At 40.7% G+C, this 14,337-nt stretch overlaps 1 protein-coding gene and 1 non-coding gene across 2 annotated transcripts; both read right to left on the reverse strand.

Moving 5' to 3' along the window:
- Positions 1 to 38: 38 nt before the first annotated feature.
- Positions 39 to 9,839, reverse strand: itgb6 (integrin, beta 6). Its single transcript, XM_085907068.1, has 15 exons — positions 9,701 to 9,839; positions 8,421 to 8,500; positions 8,138 to 8,336; positions 7,822 to 8,068; positions 7,346 to 7,511; positions 7,111 to 7,272; positions 6,921 to 7,016; positions 6,749 to 6,838; positions 5,083 to 5,217; positions 4,532 to 4,952; positions 4,229 to 4,451; positions 3,211 to 3,305; positions 1,853 to 1,966; positions 1,399 to 1,565; positions 39 to 1,174 (listed from the first exon to the last, which is right to left on the reverse strand). Exons 1-15 carry the CDS (start codon positions 9,753 to 9,755, stop codon positions 1,076 to 1,078), a joined length of 2,349 nt encoding a protein of 782 aa, XP_085763194.1. The 5' UTR covers positions 9,756 to 9,839; the 3' UTR covers positions 39 to 1,075.
- Positions 2,770 to 2,842, reverse strand: trnaf-gaa (transfer RNA phenylalanine (anticodon GAA)). Its single transcript has one exon. It is a non-coding gene; the product is annotated as a tRNA-Phe (tRNA).
- Positions 9,840 to 14,337: the final 4,498 nt, after the last annotated feature.

The following is a 14,337-nucleotide window of genomic DNA, read 5'->3' on the forward strand; positions in this document are numbered from 1 at the left end:
TAGTCTCGAATAATAGTCTCAGAAAAACTTGTGCCACACCATTGCATTTTATTATCAACATTGAAGGCTCAGCCTTACTTTACAATCAAAGAAAAAAAAAACATTGAAAATCAAAACTCAACATTTACATTCATTGGATGAAAACAAGAACATTTATTCTTCTCAGTAGTCGACCACTCAAATATTTTAGTGTTCTCTGTTACCATGTTGAAGCTTGTAGGTTCACGCACCAGACAGTGTATTCTTACTCAGTGTGCATTTGGACCTGCAGGCAAACTGCAGTTAAACAGCAGCGATGGATGGATGAATGGCACCTACTCTTGACGGTTGTCAGTATTCTGTCTTTTACGACTCCAATTCAGGGCTTCATGCATTCATACAAAAAAAAACATGTTCAGATATCACTTGACACACACACGCACAACAAACACCAGGGATGTGTCTGTGGGTGATTGCCCACCCCAGAGATAAACCGTGCCCACCCAGAGGAATCATCTGGCTGTCTAATCAAAAAAAATCTCAAAAATCACCGTTATTTCAATTAGTGCTGTTCCTTTACGTCAGCAAACCACGACGACACTTCGATAATGCCGTACAGCTCAATTGGCTTGTAGCTAGCTGCGCTCAGCAATCTAGTCAACAAAACTGTTAAAACCTTAAGTACGTTCTTTTCTCTGGTTCTTATAAGTTATTTTGTATAGTTTGACCATTAAGTTTTTGTATTTTGAAGGCTGCGTGTTTCTTTTAAGTTACCAGCTCACTTGGTGAGCAAAAAATTGGATGCTGTAATTATATTCTCTCCCACCCCAAAATTAAACCACAGCTTATTTACATAACCTACTTAGGAAAAGCAACAATTTTTGTTGTTGCCCACCCAAAATCACATACTAGTAACATCTCTCACTCACTCACTCACTCACTCACTCACTCACTCACTCACTCACTCACTCACTCACTCACTCACTCACTCACTCACTCACTCACTCACTCACTCACTCACTCACTCACTCACTCACACACACAAACAAAGAATAAGTGCACGCAGATGCCGGTCAGCATTGCCTCCAGCCAATCATCAGTAGAGGTCCATTGTAATCATCTTCTCCTGCTCTCTGTTTCTGTAGGTAACATTTTTAAAAGTAGATGTGGAGCTTCTGAACAGTGGATTGGTATCCTGAGTGGAAACAGAAAAAGACACACGGCATTCATTTTGCGTTCAAATGAACACGACACAAACTTCACAGTTGGAGGACTCTTTCTCTTGTTTTGTATCAAATCACTTTTCTATGATCTTGCTTCTTCTTTACATGCCGAAGAAACTGAATAGTATCATTGAGAGTGAGAAAAAAAAAAGTTGCAAAAATATGCTGAATTTGTACATGCATTCCAGAATCTCACCGTTTGCCACTTTGCTTTTGCCCTCTCAGCCTCAAACTTGGCCACCTCTTTACCGTCGTGAACTGACACCAGCACTTTCCAGACAGCCAGCAGGATCAGCCCAATGCACACAATGGATAGCGAGACCCCCAGGATGATTATGGGGATGTTGGGCGCTTCGGGACAACCTAGGACAGGACACAAGATCACCGTCCGACCCTGTAGATCATCTTTGACATTGTTTTGTACTCATTGACTCATCCATGTTTTCTTTCTCTGGACCATGTTTCTTCTTTAATGTCATGTTACAGAAGCAATGGCATCTTTAGAATGTAAGCATCTTTTTCATCCATTCCATCCATCCATCCATCCATCCATCCATCCATCCATCCATCCATCCATCCATCCATCCATCCATCCATCCATCCATCCATCCATCAATAGTTACCCATTATTACTTTGTTGCCCATCTTACCAGACATGTGAGGATTGTAGACTGTCATCACGTCCCTTCCGAGCACACTAAACGAGATCCAGCACTCATTTTCGGACATCAGCATGCATTGCACAGAGGCACTCTTGTCTACTTCTGGAAGGAAATTGGAACATATATAATGAATTGTATATCATCTTCCCTCTCAACACCGAGGCGAGAATGTAAAAGGATATCCTCGCCTCTGTTGTGCTGTCATTGTGATTTCCATATCAAAGACGACAATCTGTGTGTGGGAATTTTAATGTGGGAATTTGTGTGTGTGGTCGGCATTATTGTGTTTCACATTTGAAAACTCTTCATTGACGATCAAATATCACTCTGAGCTTGCACAAGTATAGAGTGTTTAAAATAATCTCTTCTTTAAAGGAAGCCACGCTCCATCGGCTGTTCACATGCACTACAATAGCCAGGCCTGTATAACAAGGTAAAGAATATGTTCGCCATTGTCCGATACTTGCTGAAAGGACATGGCTCATTATCAGATAGTTCAGTAGTTGTTCAACATTTTACACCAAGCACCGCTTAGTAAAATACTTTCCGAGTACGACCATCTTGACTAACATTAAAGGGCAGTAGCATAGTAGGGCTAGGTGTTCATTAAAATGTGCCTGAGGTTTTAGCTCGAAAATAGATATTGAATATTATTGTAAGCCAATGAAACTTTACAGTTTCAACATTGACATAATACGTCAATATAGGAAATTAAACATATGACACAATTTAACATTTATTACACAAAAAAGTTAAATGAAAAGTGCGATTAGCTATGTTTTTTTATTAGTGGTTATTAGGATGAAACAGTAATCTACACGTGTCCAAGAATTTCACTAATATATTGACTTAGCTTATAAGCAAAGGGTTTAAACGCTGAATGAACTTTGCATAGACGACTTCAATGCCGAAACCCGGGATCGAACCAGGGGCCTTTAGATCTTCAGTCTAATGCTCTCCCAACTGAGCTATTTCGGCTCTGTGCAGAGCAATAATGCTTTTGTTTACATCATTTTGTAAGCCACAATTCCAGTCATAGTTTAGCCGCATTAGGAAAGATGTAGCTGTACAACTCATTTGCCAAAGTTGTTCAATGAACATACAGAACTTTTCACTTGTTCTAGTTAAGTCGTCCTACCACTGCGTTGAATTGTCAAGAACCCAAAGGATGTCAAGGATATTGAATAAATGTTCAAATGGTTTTCCGTATGGGCAGGCACTCAAGAGAGCAATCTATTTGATTCGACACGGGCAATTAAAAAGTCTGTAATCCGTTCCCTTTAAAACCAAGGGAAAGCGTTTCAATGGCGGCCTCGCTTGACAACAATCCTTTACGAGTAATGTACCTGTTGTTGTGTTGATGTAAATCTTGGGGAGGCTGCACTTGAGCTCACACGGCTCAGCATCCTCTTCTGCTTGGAGATGGCACTCCACACACGTCCTGGAATGAAATTTAAAGTCCATGACAAATACTACAACAGTTTAAAGAAGCTTCTGTCGCAGTATCAATCACAGATACAGCATTTTCCCAAGGCCAACCTTCTTCTTGTTAACTTAGCTATCAAATGGCACGAGAGGCAACAGCTGCTTTACAATAGCGAAAGGAAATCCTTCAGTGTCGTGTTGAAGACATCGGTTGTCTTTTGATGTCACCTACGGGGTGCAGACACATGTGAACAAGGAAATCCAAACCTGATATGCTACTCAAGGGACAAGGGAGATCACATTGATTGTGTGCTCTACACCATCTCACAAAGCTAACCCTTACATATTGTTCATTTCCCATGGACACAGTATTGGTCACTTTTGACCCAAGACAACAATACACTCATAAAGCCACAATAAATAAATTCTTAATCCTAAATCAAGAATTAAGGAAGGATGTATTATTTAATGTTTTACACCACTTAAAAATAAGATCCGCTGTGAAATGGGTAATTGGACACCGCCTTCCATTCTTCATTCTGTGTCTATGTGTGATAACCTGCTTTTAGTTGGTTTAATGTCTAGTCTACCTACTGTCAAGTACATCGGGGGCATGTAATAGAAAACGCCCTTGGTCGGCTGGAACACCAAGAAAGGTGCGGCACGGTCTGTCAAATTCCTAAACACGATAAATTAGACTTGCCCTGGCAGGAAAATGAAGATGCATGTGGACCTGTCTACAAAAAAAGGCCCACAATGGTTTGCTTGTATTTCTTTTTTCATCTCTGTCAAATGTCAAGATATCTCGGCTTTATTTTTACTGCCGTTAAAAGTCAAAATGGGTAATTTTTTATATATTTTTTTAAAAGTCCATGTTTTCCCAAGTCCAATTGCAAAGATAAAGCCAGCAAAAAAAAAAAAGATGTCATTTGCTCTGACCTTGCTATGGAACAGGCATCTCCACATGTGGGGCACTTCTCACACAAGTCCCCCGATGCTCCCTGTACCAAGCAGACACAGTGGCCGCACTCGCACTTGCCCCGGCCGCTGCACAGGACTCCATCTTGGGAAAGGCAGTCCTGGCTGCTGCTGCTGCAGTTACAGTACTCCCCTGTCCAGCCACTTTGGCACTGACACTCCCCACAGTCACACACCCCGTGTCCTAAAACACAAACACGCTAATGTGCTAAGACTCGGCCACAAAACCACATGAAGAATCCGTAAGAAATATAATTGCCCCACCTCCACAGAGCTCCCCACGAAAGCGAGCACAAGAGTAGTTGTCACACTCGCAGTAAGGTCCGTAGATGCGACCAAAGCTGGATGTGTCACACACACACTCTCCGCAGTAACATTGCCCCTGACCGCTGCATACGTCGCTCTCGTTGTTTGCAGCGCAGTTGCTCAACAACGCGCTTTCCTCATTGCATTCGCACTCTGCTCCCGAGAAGCCCGGCTGACACACGCACACGCCACAGTGGAAAGTCCCCTGGCCCTCCGTGCATCGGCTGCCGTCGTCAGCTTGAGGAGGCTGTCCACAATCGCAGGAGCACAGAGATTCTAATTCGATGTCCAAAGCGTCCTGGAGGCCCACTGGCTTGAAGGAGAAGCGTCGACTTCCAGACAGGCATCCTGGAAGCTCCACAGATACATTGAACACGACCTAAGAGAGGAAGAGTCGGGTTGGGGGTCAGTGATGATAGTTACAAATTTACAATAGACTAAAAAATGGAAAGACAGAAAATTGGTGCAAGGATGTTTTGGAAAAGCAGTTAAGTGTGAGCATAACTTACCGTCTCTCCAGGTTTGACATTAGAACATTGTTTGAGCTCTGGCAGGACTGTACCATTTGGACAAATAGCAGCAAAGGACATCTGGAGCCCTTCAGTGTCTCCAAGGACCTCGAGTTCAATCTCTGATCGCAATTCCTGTAAAGCAGCAAATGCACAACGTTTTTATCAAAGAAAGATCTCACTCAAGGATCACTACTCTGAAATCTGTTATTGCATGATTCAGCGGACTTTTCCAGGTATTTTCAGGTCAATTTCACTTTGTGGTGACCCGTAATGAGCAAAGCCTTCCGTCTTTGTGCTCTTTTAAAGGTGAGTCATCATTCCAGGTGTTCTGAGCTGTAAAAATAACCCGAAGAAAGACTGATGGCTCACCTGAGTAAAAAGAAAAGGCGTAGTAGACAAATGAACTTTGTGACAAGCCGTCCGGGTGCTTAAAGGCTTAATTGCTTGTTCTTTGAATACCTGCAGTGTCTTTGGCTTGTTTAGTTCAACAAAAACAATGATTACATACATTCAATTATATGATGGAAAGCTGTTTGAGCAATCCATCATATGGATGCTCATGATACAATTCAGAAATGAGTAGAACGGCCATAGCACATTCATGGAACAAAAGAGGTTCGATACCAAATTTTTTTTCAAACTGATATCAGTACGAGCATGCAACTCTTGAGTAGTCATTGACACTGGTGACAATTAATGGCAATTTTCTTTTCTTTTCTATTCCCATACATACATACAGAAGTCTTCAAGTACTTTAATGGGCATCTGTCAAACATCTCTTTTAGTTTTTAATCCTAAAACGGCAACGAGAGGGCGCTGCATGTACTGATACCTTGGAATAAGGCCGGCTATCAGCCCTATAAAGATACCTGGTACTGGTATTTGCTGTCTAGTAACTCAATGTTTTTTCAACTACTACTGCCACTTTTAGCCTCCTAGTATTGAAGAAATCCAACCTCGTAACACTAAGAACTAGAAGACATGGGTCGTATACCAAAATCTCACATAGGAGTGTAAGGCAGTTGTGTGGGAAAAAAATATTACTTGTAAGACACAGCCATTCTCTACTGGTATATAGAACCGTACTGTTAATAAAACGCTAGTTTGAGAAATTACTCATGTCCAGAAATGTCATTCAGAAGTGCAAAAAAAACCAAAAAAAACATTCAAAAGTTCTTCTTTTGGTGCACCCTAATTGTTCTACTGGTGAAATGAAGTATTCTTTCCTTGCGGACGAAGAGAATACAAAGACTATAAACTGGTTATGACAAACATGGACTGAATGCTTATAAAGCTTTCCAAGATTTCGGTGTCTACATTAACCCCACAATAAGAGAGTCTCCACTGAATGATCACGCTTAAGTGAGCAAACACACTGGAATTGTTCACAAATGAAGTAACTGTCACTGAATGATGGGAACTTTGCCATCACGGCCTGGATTCACACAAAAGTACAACGAGGAAGCACGAGCTGCCGAGAAAAATGAGTGAGACAAAAAGACATCAAAGCGCCGGGACAAGACAGGACTTGCAGGTGAACACGCTGACGCAAAACCCCATGAGGCGTAAGGAAGTGTCATAGGAGAAAGAATGAAAGAGAGATTTGAAGTTGGTCAAGTTCTTTCAACCACAAAAAAAATCTTTGCTCAGCACACTTACTCACTTTATACGCCGTTAAAATCAGTTCAAGGATGTTGTGAGAATCCGTGGCCACGACTCCAACTGTGGCACCAGGTATCAGATTTGCATAGTTCTGTGACGGTGAGGGAAAAGCAGTCCAAGCGTTACAGGCAAGACACAATACAACACTAATGTGAATATTTTTACAATCTTACTTCATAGTTCTGCTTCTGCTTTTCTGTCACAGCAAATATCAATAAGATATTGTTCTCCACTACTTTATCAATCAACTGGCCCAGAGATGGATACTCCTAGGGAGAATAACACAAAGCATGAAGAGCAAGGGGGTGATGGTGATGGTGGTGAGTTCAATGTGAGCAAAGTGAAAATGAAAGAGCTCAAAACCTGTTCTGTGGACATGGAGTATTCATTGTTGGTGTCCAGGTGACACTGGCCATCGTTGGGAATCACTATGCCGGCCATTCTACTGTCCATTCCAAAGTGTGAGTCAGCATCGCTGACAAACACCAGCAAACGCATGGAATCATTCCTCCAACCTATCCTGTCCTATCAGGAGAACATTGTTGGTCTCGCTCACTTTTGTCACCGTATTGAGTTTGTGTTGAAATGTCACTCTTACCCCGCAAACAGCTGCTTGCATGACGGCATCGAAGCCACACTCTGGAATATCAACGTTTGCGGACACATCCTGCACGGAGACCATCTCGTTGAATTTGTCCGTGTTGCTCGTAAGGGACAAGACGTGTTTGTAGCCAAACGTCGGCAGGCAGATTGCATCGGCACTACTGTAACAAAGAAACAACAACAACAAAAAAGACAGCCCTGGTAAACATTCAAAAACTTCAGAAAGAAGTAACAGAGTTCAAAACGTTCATCTCGTCTTGTTAGATGACTGCACACAAAGTCTGACAATGCCGATGTGTCAATAAATTGTGATGTCTTGTGTTGTCTTGCAGTCATTTTGAATTCAGTAATAATCGATTAAAATTCAAACAATGGTGTAAAATATGTCATATTTTGACCAACACTTTGGTACAGCAGTAGAGAAGAAGGCTATAATCAGTATTTAGGTCAAATCTGGTCTTCTCTGATTACCTGCAAGGGTTAGCCAGCTCCTCTTCTGTAATCTTGATATAGGGCAGAACTGGTTTCTCCACAAAAGAGCCAAAGCCCATGCGAAATTTACTGGTAAGTTTGGCCATCTCCTTGGACAGGGTGGAGCCAAGGTCCTTGATCATCTTCAGATCATCATACATAGACGCTGACAGGTCCATGAGATAGTAGAGGTCCACAGGGTAGTCTTCAGTGTGCTGGATTTTCACCTGGAAAGTCACCTGACTGCCTGTCCAAAAAGAAAACCAACACGCTTCATGGAGCTATCCAAAGCTCAGAATCAAAAGAAATTGCATACCAGGTCGTAGCTTGAGTGCCATTTTCTGTGGGGAGATCTGAGTGACGTTCAGGTTGCCACTCTTCTTCCCGAGTGGTTGATCCTGGAGGATTTGTCCCGTAGAAATGGGAAACTCCAAAAGGCTCTCTGGACATCCATTTGCCAGCAAGCGCTCCGGTGAGTCACATCTTTCACTGACTGACAACCAGTTTGTAAAATTCTGAGATGAAAACGGACATTATGCTATGATACAAAAATCACACATTTGGTCAAGTGTTTTGTGATTTGGGATGCTGCTGCCAACCTCTTGTGTACACCAGGCACAGTGTGGACCAAGCTGGAGACATAGATCACAAGTCACAGCGCCATCAGCTGAACATGAACCTACAAAGTACACACACAGACAAAATTCAAGATGTTGGAAAAACCATCTTTTTAAGTTAGCAGAACAACACTGGCAGAAAAGAACACCCAGGGCTGACTGACACCAAAATCAAACTCCTAGCAGACCCTCGTGACAAATCTGTTCAATGACTTGAGTCATGTAAGTATTCATTGCTGGACTGACTAATAGACACTGCTACTAACTATCGCTAACAGCAATCAAGGCTTTGAATTTCAGCTATAACTAGGGCAAACCTTGTGTGCTTTGTTTGAATGTGTTCCTTCTCTGTTTGTGTTAAAGTAGTACTTGTATTAAGGCCTATATCACAAAAACGCTGCTAATGTTCACATTAAGATAGTTGAGTTGGATAAATAATATTTGTTTATCATTTTTTATTATTGGGTTGAACATTTTTGTTTTGAAATATATGCAACAAAGAATTCATCAGGCAATACTGTATTAAAATATAATATTGAATTCCAGTTACTTTTAATTAGTATTTCATTAAGGTTTGTTAACATTGATTAGTTTTAAAATTTTTAATGCTTAGTTTTATTCCTTTTAGTATTCGGTTTATTTTTTTATCTGGAGCATTTGTTGAGTCCAAAATTTAAAAAAAAAGTCTCTATGCATTGTGAAATGAAGTTAAGTACACTACAACTCTTGAACAACCGACCTTGGTTCTTTACAGCTAGGAATGTGCTGTGCAGCAAAACTAAAATAAATACATGTAATGAACTTGTGTATGATGAAAGAAACAAAAATAAAGGACATTTCCAGTATAATTATTGATAGTTTTAGTTTTATAAATGCAAGATGTAAATTTCAGCTAGATTTGATTGGAAAATAGTTGTTTCATTTTGTGAACAAAAATGTTTCTATTTTTTTATTTTAGTTGTCATTTTATTATAACAACAGTTTTAAGTGTGTTTAATTCGTTTAAGAGGGATAAACCTTTGAAGATATACATTATTCTTAATTGGCTTTATATTATATTGCTGATTTTAACCTTCATTCTCCCCGCGATAAACGGGGTTCGGGAGTAAACGTTGCAATTACAGAAGTCAAGTGTAATAAACTACAATCTAGGCTATATGATTGAGGTAATAAACAAAAAAAGTGGTATCACACTTGCACATTTTCTTTGCACTATACACACATCATAGACAAATACACATATACACTCGTTGTGTGCTCACCCTCCACCGTGGTGATCAAGTAGTGGAAAATCAGGCCCAGTAGGAGAAACCCCATTTAGTAAGTCCGGGACGTGACTTCAACTTGTCTCATATTTATTTACACGCCAGCTTCTCCAACGAAGGTGGTGCGGAGGAGACGCGCCGCCGTGCACTTTTACCTGGCGAAAGGGGAGGGGAGGGGGGGAGGAGGAAGAGGAGGTGATTCGTTGGCCTCACCTGAGCTACCTTTTATGATCACTTCCGTAGACCGCTAACTCGTCAACATGTACATGCTGTGCACTCTTATTGAGGAAGCTTTAGAAAAAGGGAGGAAGTTTGCACACTCTCAAAAAATCCATTACGCGCACAATATCGGAGCGGTGATGTCGATCACATTATGGTGATGGGCCACATTCCTCCAGCGGCTCTGAAAATAATCATGTACCATCTTATTATTGCTTCAAATTTCAAGCATATTTATCTAATCGTTGTTTTAAAAGGGGGAATAGGGAGGGCTTGTAAATGCTTGTTAAAAGTAAAACCAAACTGAAATATTAAAGATTTTTTGGGGCCGGATAAAAATAATTCAAACTTGTGATTTACTAATTTAGGCGTGCACCTCGAGTTCCAATAATAATAATAATGATAATAATAATAATAATAATAATTTTTACGTGTCCTTCTAAATAATAGGACCAAAATGATTTTTAAAAAGAAATTAAGGTCCAACCTGTAATTTAAGTGCATTAGTTCAGTGGCAAAAACATTCTACATTAAGAAATATTTCTTTTCCATCAAATCATGTGTATTACCAACCCTTTTGTTCATACTTTTTACAACACCCTTCTCATGGTTTGACAACTTCGGCTGCCTTTTGTTGTACTCCAGGCTGGGCTCAATGTGCCCTTCACTAAGGAGCAGCTTCCGTCCAGCCAATCTATCATACAGGTCTGATTGGTGGAGTGATGCATAGGTGATTGTCCTACTGGAAGGTTCTCCTATATAGTAGAAACAGTTGCTTTGACTTCAAGCTTGGTTTGTGCTCTGACATCCACTGTCATCTGTAGGAACCGCTCAAGGATCTTTAATGCCAACATGATCCACCTGAGCTGGGAAGACTATGAATACTGTGTGTCCATCTGATTTGGTAGGTTTAAATAATAATAATAATAATAATAAATTCGCCAAAAACACATTATCATTATGGAGTGTTCTGCTCCGTGTAGAATTTTGAGGAGAAAAAAATATTTCCATCTCGTTTTGGCCGGTTGCCCACAGAAAATGTTTTTTTAAGAATACAACTATTGCTCTGTCTAAGTTAAGAAAGGATTTGCAAAAGAAAAAAAAATGGTGCAGATTTTCTGTCCAAATGGAAAGAAAAACACATTGGCAAGAAACTTGATGAAAACACGCTTGATTTACTTGAGTTACAATCAGGAATAAAACAGCCTTTATTGGTCAAAAGCAAATGTTTTATATTTTGTCACATAATTTCCATCACAAAAACGTGGCTGAACATGCTTTCGTTATTCTGTACCGCTTCCCATCAAGTGGAAGAACATTTAATTGTTCCGCCGGTCATTATACGTCACTGGCATAGAAAGCTGAAAATGAATTGCAATAATACAATTACATGAATCAACAATCAATCAGTAAAACGTCAAATTGGATCATTTTCCGTGGTGCATCTGAAGATTATGTGTGCAATATAGTATTAAAATAAGGACATTTGTAACTTTTGAGCTGCATCACACATGTAGCTTCCGCGAATAAAACAACTTTTCATGGCAACTTTCCACACATGCACAAACAGGTCAATTAAGTGCAAAGTTAAACTCACCAGCCACAACATGAGGAGCACAGTCACAGTCTAATTCTGCTCAATATAAGAGCCTGTGAATAACAATAACCCTGGCAAAGTTCATGATGATTTAGATTGAGAAGCAGAGGTCTTAAAGTTGTGCAGTGTACAGTATGTGAAGCACAAGTGCACAATAATAGGAGCATGAACTTTGATAAAAGCCAAACAGGCCACACCATTTGTAAATAACGCCTTTCTTTCCGTATTGCTCAGGGACATAACAGCAGCTCAATTATTAACAGCACTGGTGGCATAAATATGAATCATGGTCTGGCCAGACATTTCTCAGTCTTGACTTCCTTTGAAAACAAACCAGCCACACCAATGAGAAGGTGTTGAACTGTAAACACCTGCGGGGAAAATATCAGCGTTTTTCATTACTCTGAAGAATCCCTGCATTCAGCGCCACGCCCATATCAATCTCTCTGGGGGAGTCCCATCCATCTGTCACCCTGCCAACCCCCCACCCCTGCACATACTGTACACACACTCCACCATACCAATCCCACTCAGATCGCTTGAGAATATGTTCCAGACAAGTTTAAGGTCCATATTCTCTTTGACCTCACTTGACATACTAGTAGCTACTATGTTACTAGTAGGGCAAAGTGCACTAGCTGATCCATCTTAAGGTCAAACTAGTAGCACGCAGTTGTCAACAAATGCATCATTTTGCCTCACTAGTAATGTGATTGTCTCAGATGCAAAATGTTGTGTCATTACAGCAGTAAGATGTAGTTGTCCTACTAGTGTGGAGAAATGTCATACTTTTGTGGAAAAAAAAGCATTGAGCATTAAGAAGCATTAAGTTCTTTTAATATTATTATTATCATTATTGCACCCTTGTCATTCCATGAGTGTGCTGAATTGTCTTACTAATAAGGACAGTGTACTCATAGATCATCCTGAAGCTCAAATTCCCATATGCTCAAGCCTCTCGCATCTATTTTTTGCTCCACCTTGCCACTTTTGAAGCGACACTCTGTGAAATTTTTTTGTTCACCATGCACTTGGACATATTAGAAGGACAGCTAGAGGCAGTTATTGGTGAGGCAAAAGGCAAGTGCGTATCAATTGACATCTTCACACTTCTGGTGAAGTGCTGGATGTTAACTGGTAGAATTTTCGACTGAAATATCAGAAGTAATACAAAGTTGGAAACCCAAGCACATAGTATTTGCCTCATAATATACAATTGAACCTTATTAGTGAACTACTGAGCTACAGGTTAGTAGGCATGTGGCAATTAAGCTCGAGTAACATAGTTGTCACTTCACCTGAATTTTAAAAAGGGTCACTCATTCAAATTCAGCATGCCATTAATCATTCTCTCACAAACGACAACTAGCGTATGGCGATGCTTGCAATGTGAGGGCTCACCTTCAGGGGCCTCCTTTGAAACCATGCTGCCCCATCCGGCTGCGTCGTCCTCGCTGTCATCCGGTGAAAAATGGCGAGAAGTGGGGCCGCATCAGGGCAACGCATTCATTTGGGCCTATTGTATCTCAGCTCTGCACTCAGAGAAACAGAAAAGCCATTGTAATGGCGCCCTTTATGAAGCATGGGTGACCCCGCTGCCCGTGTGTGTGTATGTGTGTCCCAACGTGGGTGAGTATGTGTGAATATGTGTGTGTGTATGTGAGAGAGAGAGAGAGAGAGATGACAATGAGTGACAGTGGCAACTGTTGCCTGAGAGCTCCACTCTGCCTCTTACTCAAAGAATAAAGTGTAAAAGTGGAGTGCATTTATTTGATATCCTTGATATCAAGCTTAAGGTCCCTGTACTTAAGGGGACCTTAAATACACTCTTTATCCTCAATAGTAAGACGAATTAGCTGACTAGTAGAACGATTAATGCGCTCTAGGAAAGGCTGTGTCAATTTTCCATTTCGAATGACACTCTCGGCCCAATAATACACAATTGTCACTCAGTAGTAATCTTGTGGACTTTTCGAATAGGACCAAAATGTCCACTTTTTGGGCCTCACCTTTAACATGTATGTTGTCCTACTCGTATGACAGTTGTCGCACTTTTGGGAAGAAATGTCATTGATAATAATGATAATAATACAGTAGTGTCAAAAATATTTCTAGACTAGTGAGGTTTTGTTCTACCAGTGAGGACAAAGAGCGTACGAGTTCAATACTATAATACGAGATTCAATATCCCTGATATGCTGCCTAAGGTCCATGTGCTAGTACGCTCTTTGTCTTCTCATACAAAAAGCGTCTCAAAAACACACAAAAAAAGTTTAGGAATAACATCATACTCACCAGAAATACAGTTGACTAAAGGTTTACTAAAACGTAATGTGTGCAAATGGCAACTGAAGCCTTTGACCAGATGAAATTGGCTCTCTCAGTACCAATGACTCAACCAACCAATCAGAAAATGGTCAAATGCTGACATCACCGAGGCCCGCACTGTGACGCTGTGAGGATCAATTTCAAATTTGATTGGAAAAAGAAACCGTCCCATTGCTAATACAGTTTAAATTACATGGGCTCTCATGTCTGATTTTGAACGCTCTGGGCAGATCAGATTGACATGGCAACACATACAAGTTGAAATCTGATTGAATAAAAACAATAACAGCCACACAAGAGAAAGGCCAAGAAATGAATACAGCTTCATAGGTCGTAAATTGAAGTGAGTGTTTCTCAGACCACCACTCGCCTCGTCCTCAAGAATATATTCCAAAACGATTAGCGGGATTATTTGAGTGACAATGATAGGCCATTGATAAAAGATAGCACTCGGCATCTGAGCCGTCCCACGTGTTCAATTACTGATTGT

The sequence above is a fragment of the Syngnathus leptorhynchus genome, chromosome 3, assembly GCF_054491065.1.
Source record: "Syngnathus leptorhynchus isolate UIUO chromosome 3, UIUO_Slep, whole genome shotgun sequence".
Taxonomy (NCBI): domain Eukaryota; kingdom Metazoa; phylum Chordata; class Actinopteri; order Syngnathiformes; family Syngnathidae; genus Syngnathus; species Syngnathus leptorhynchus.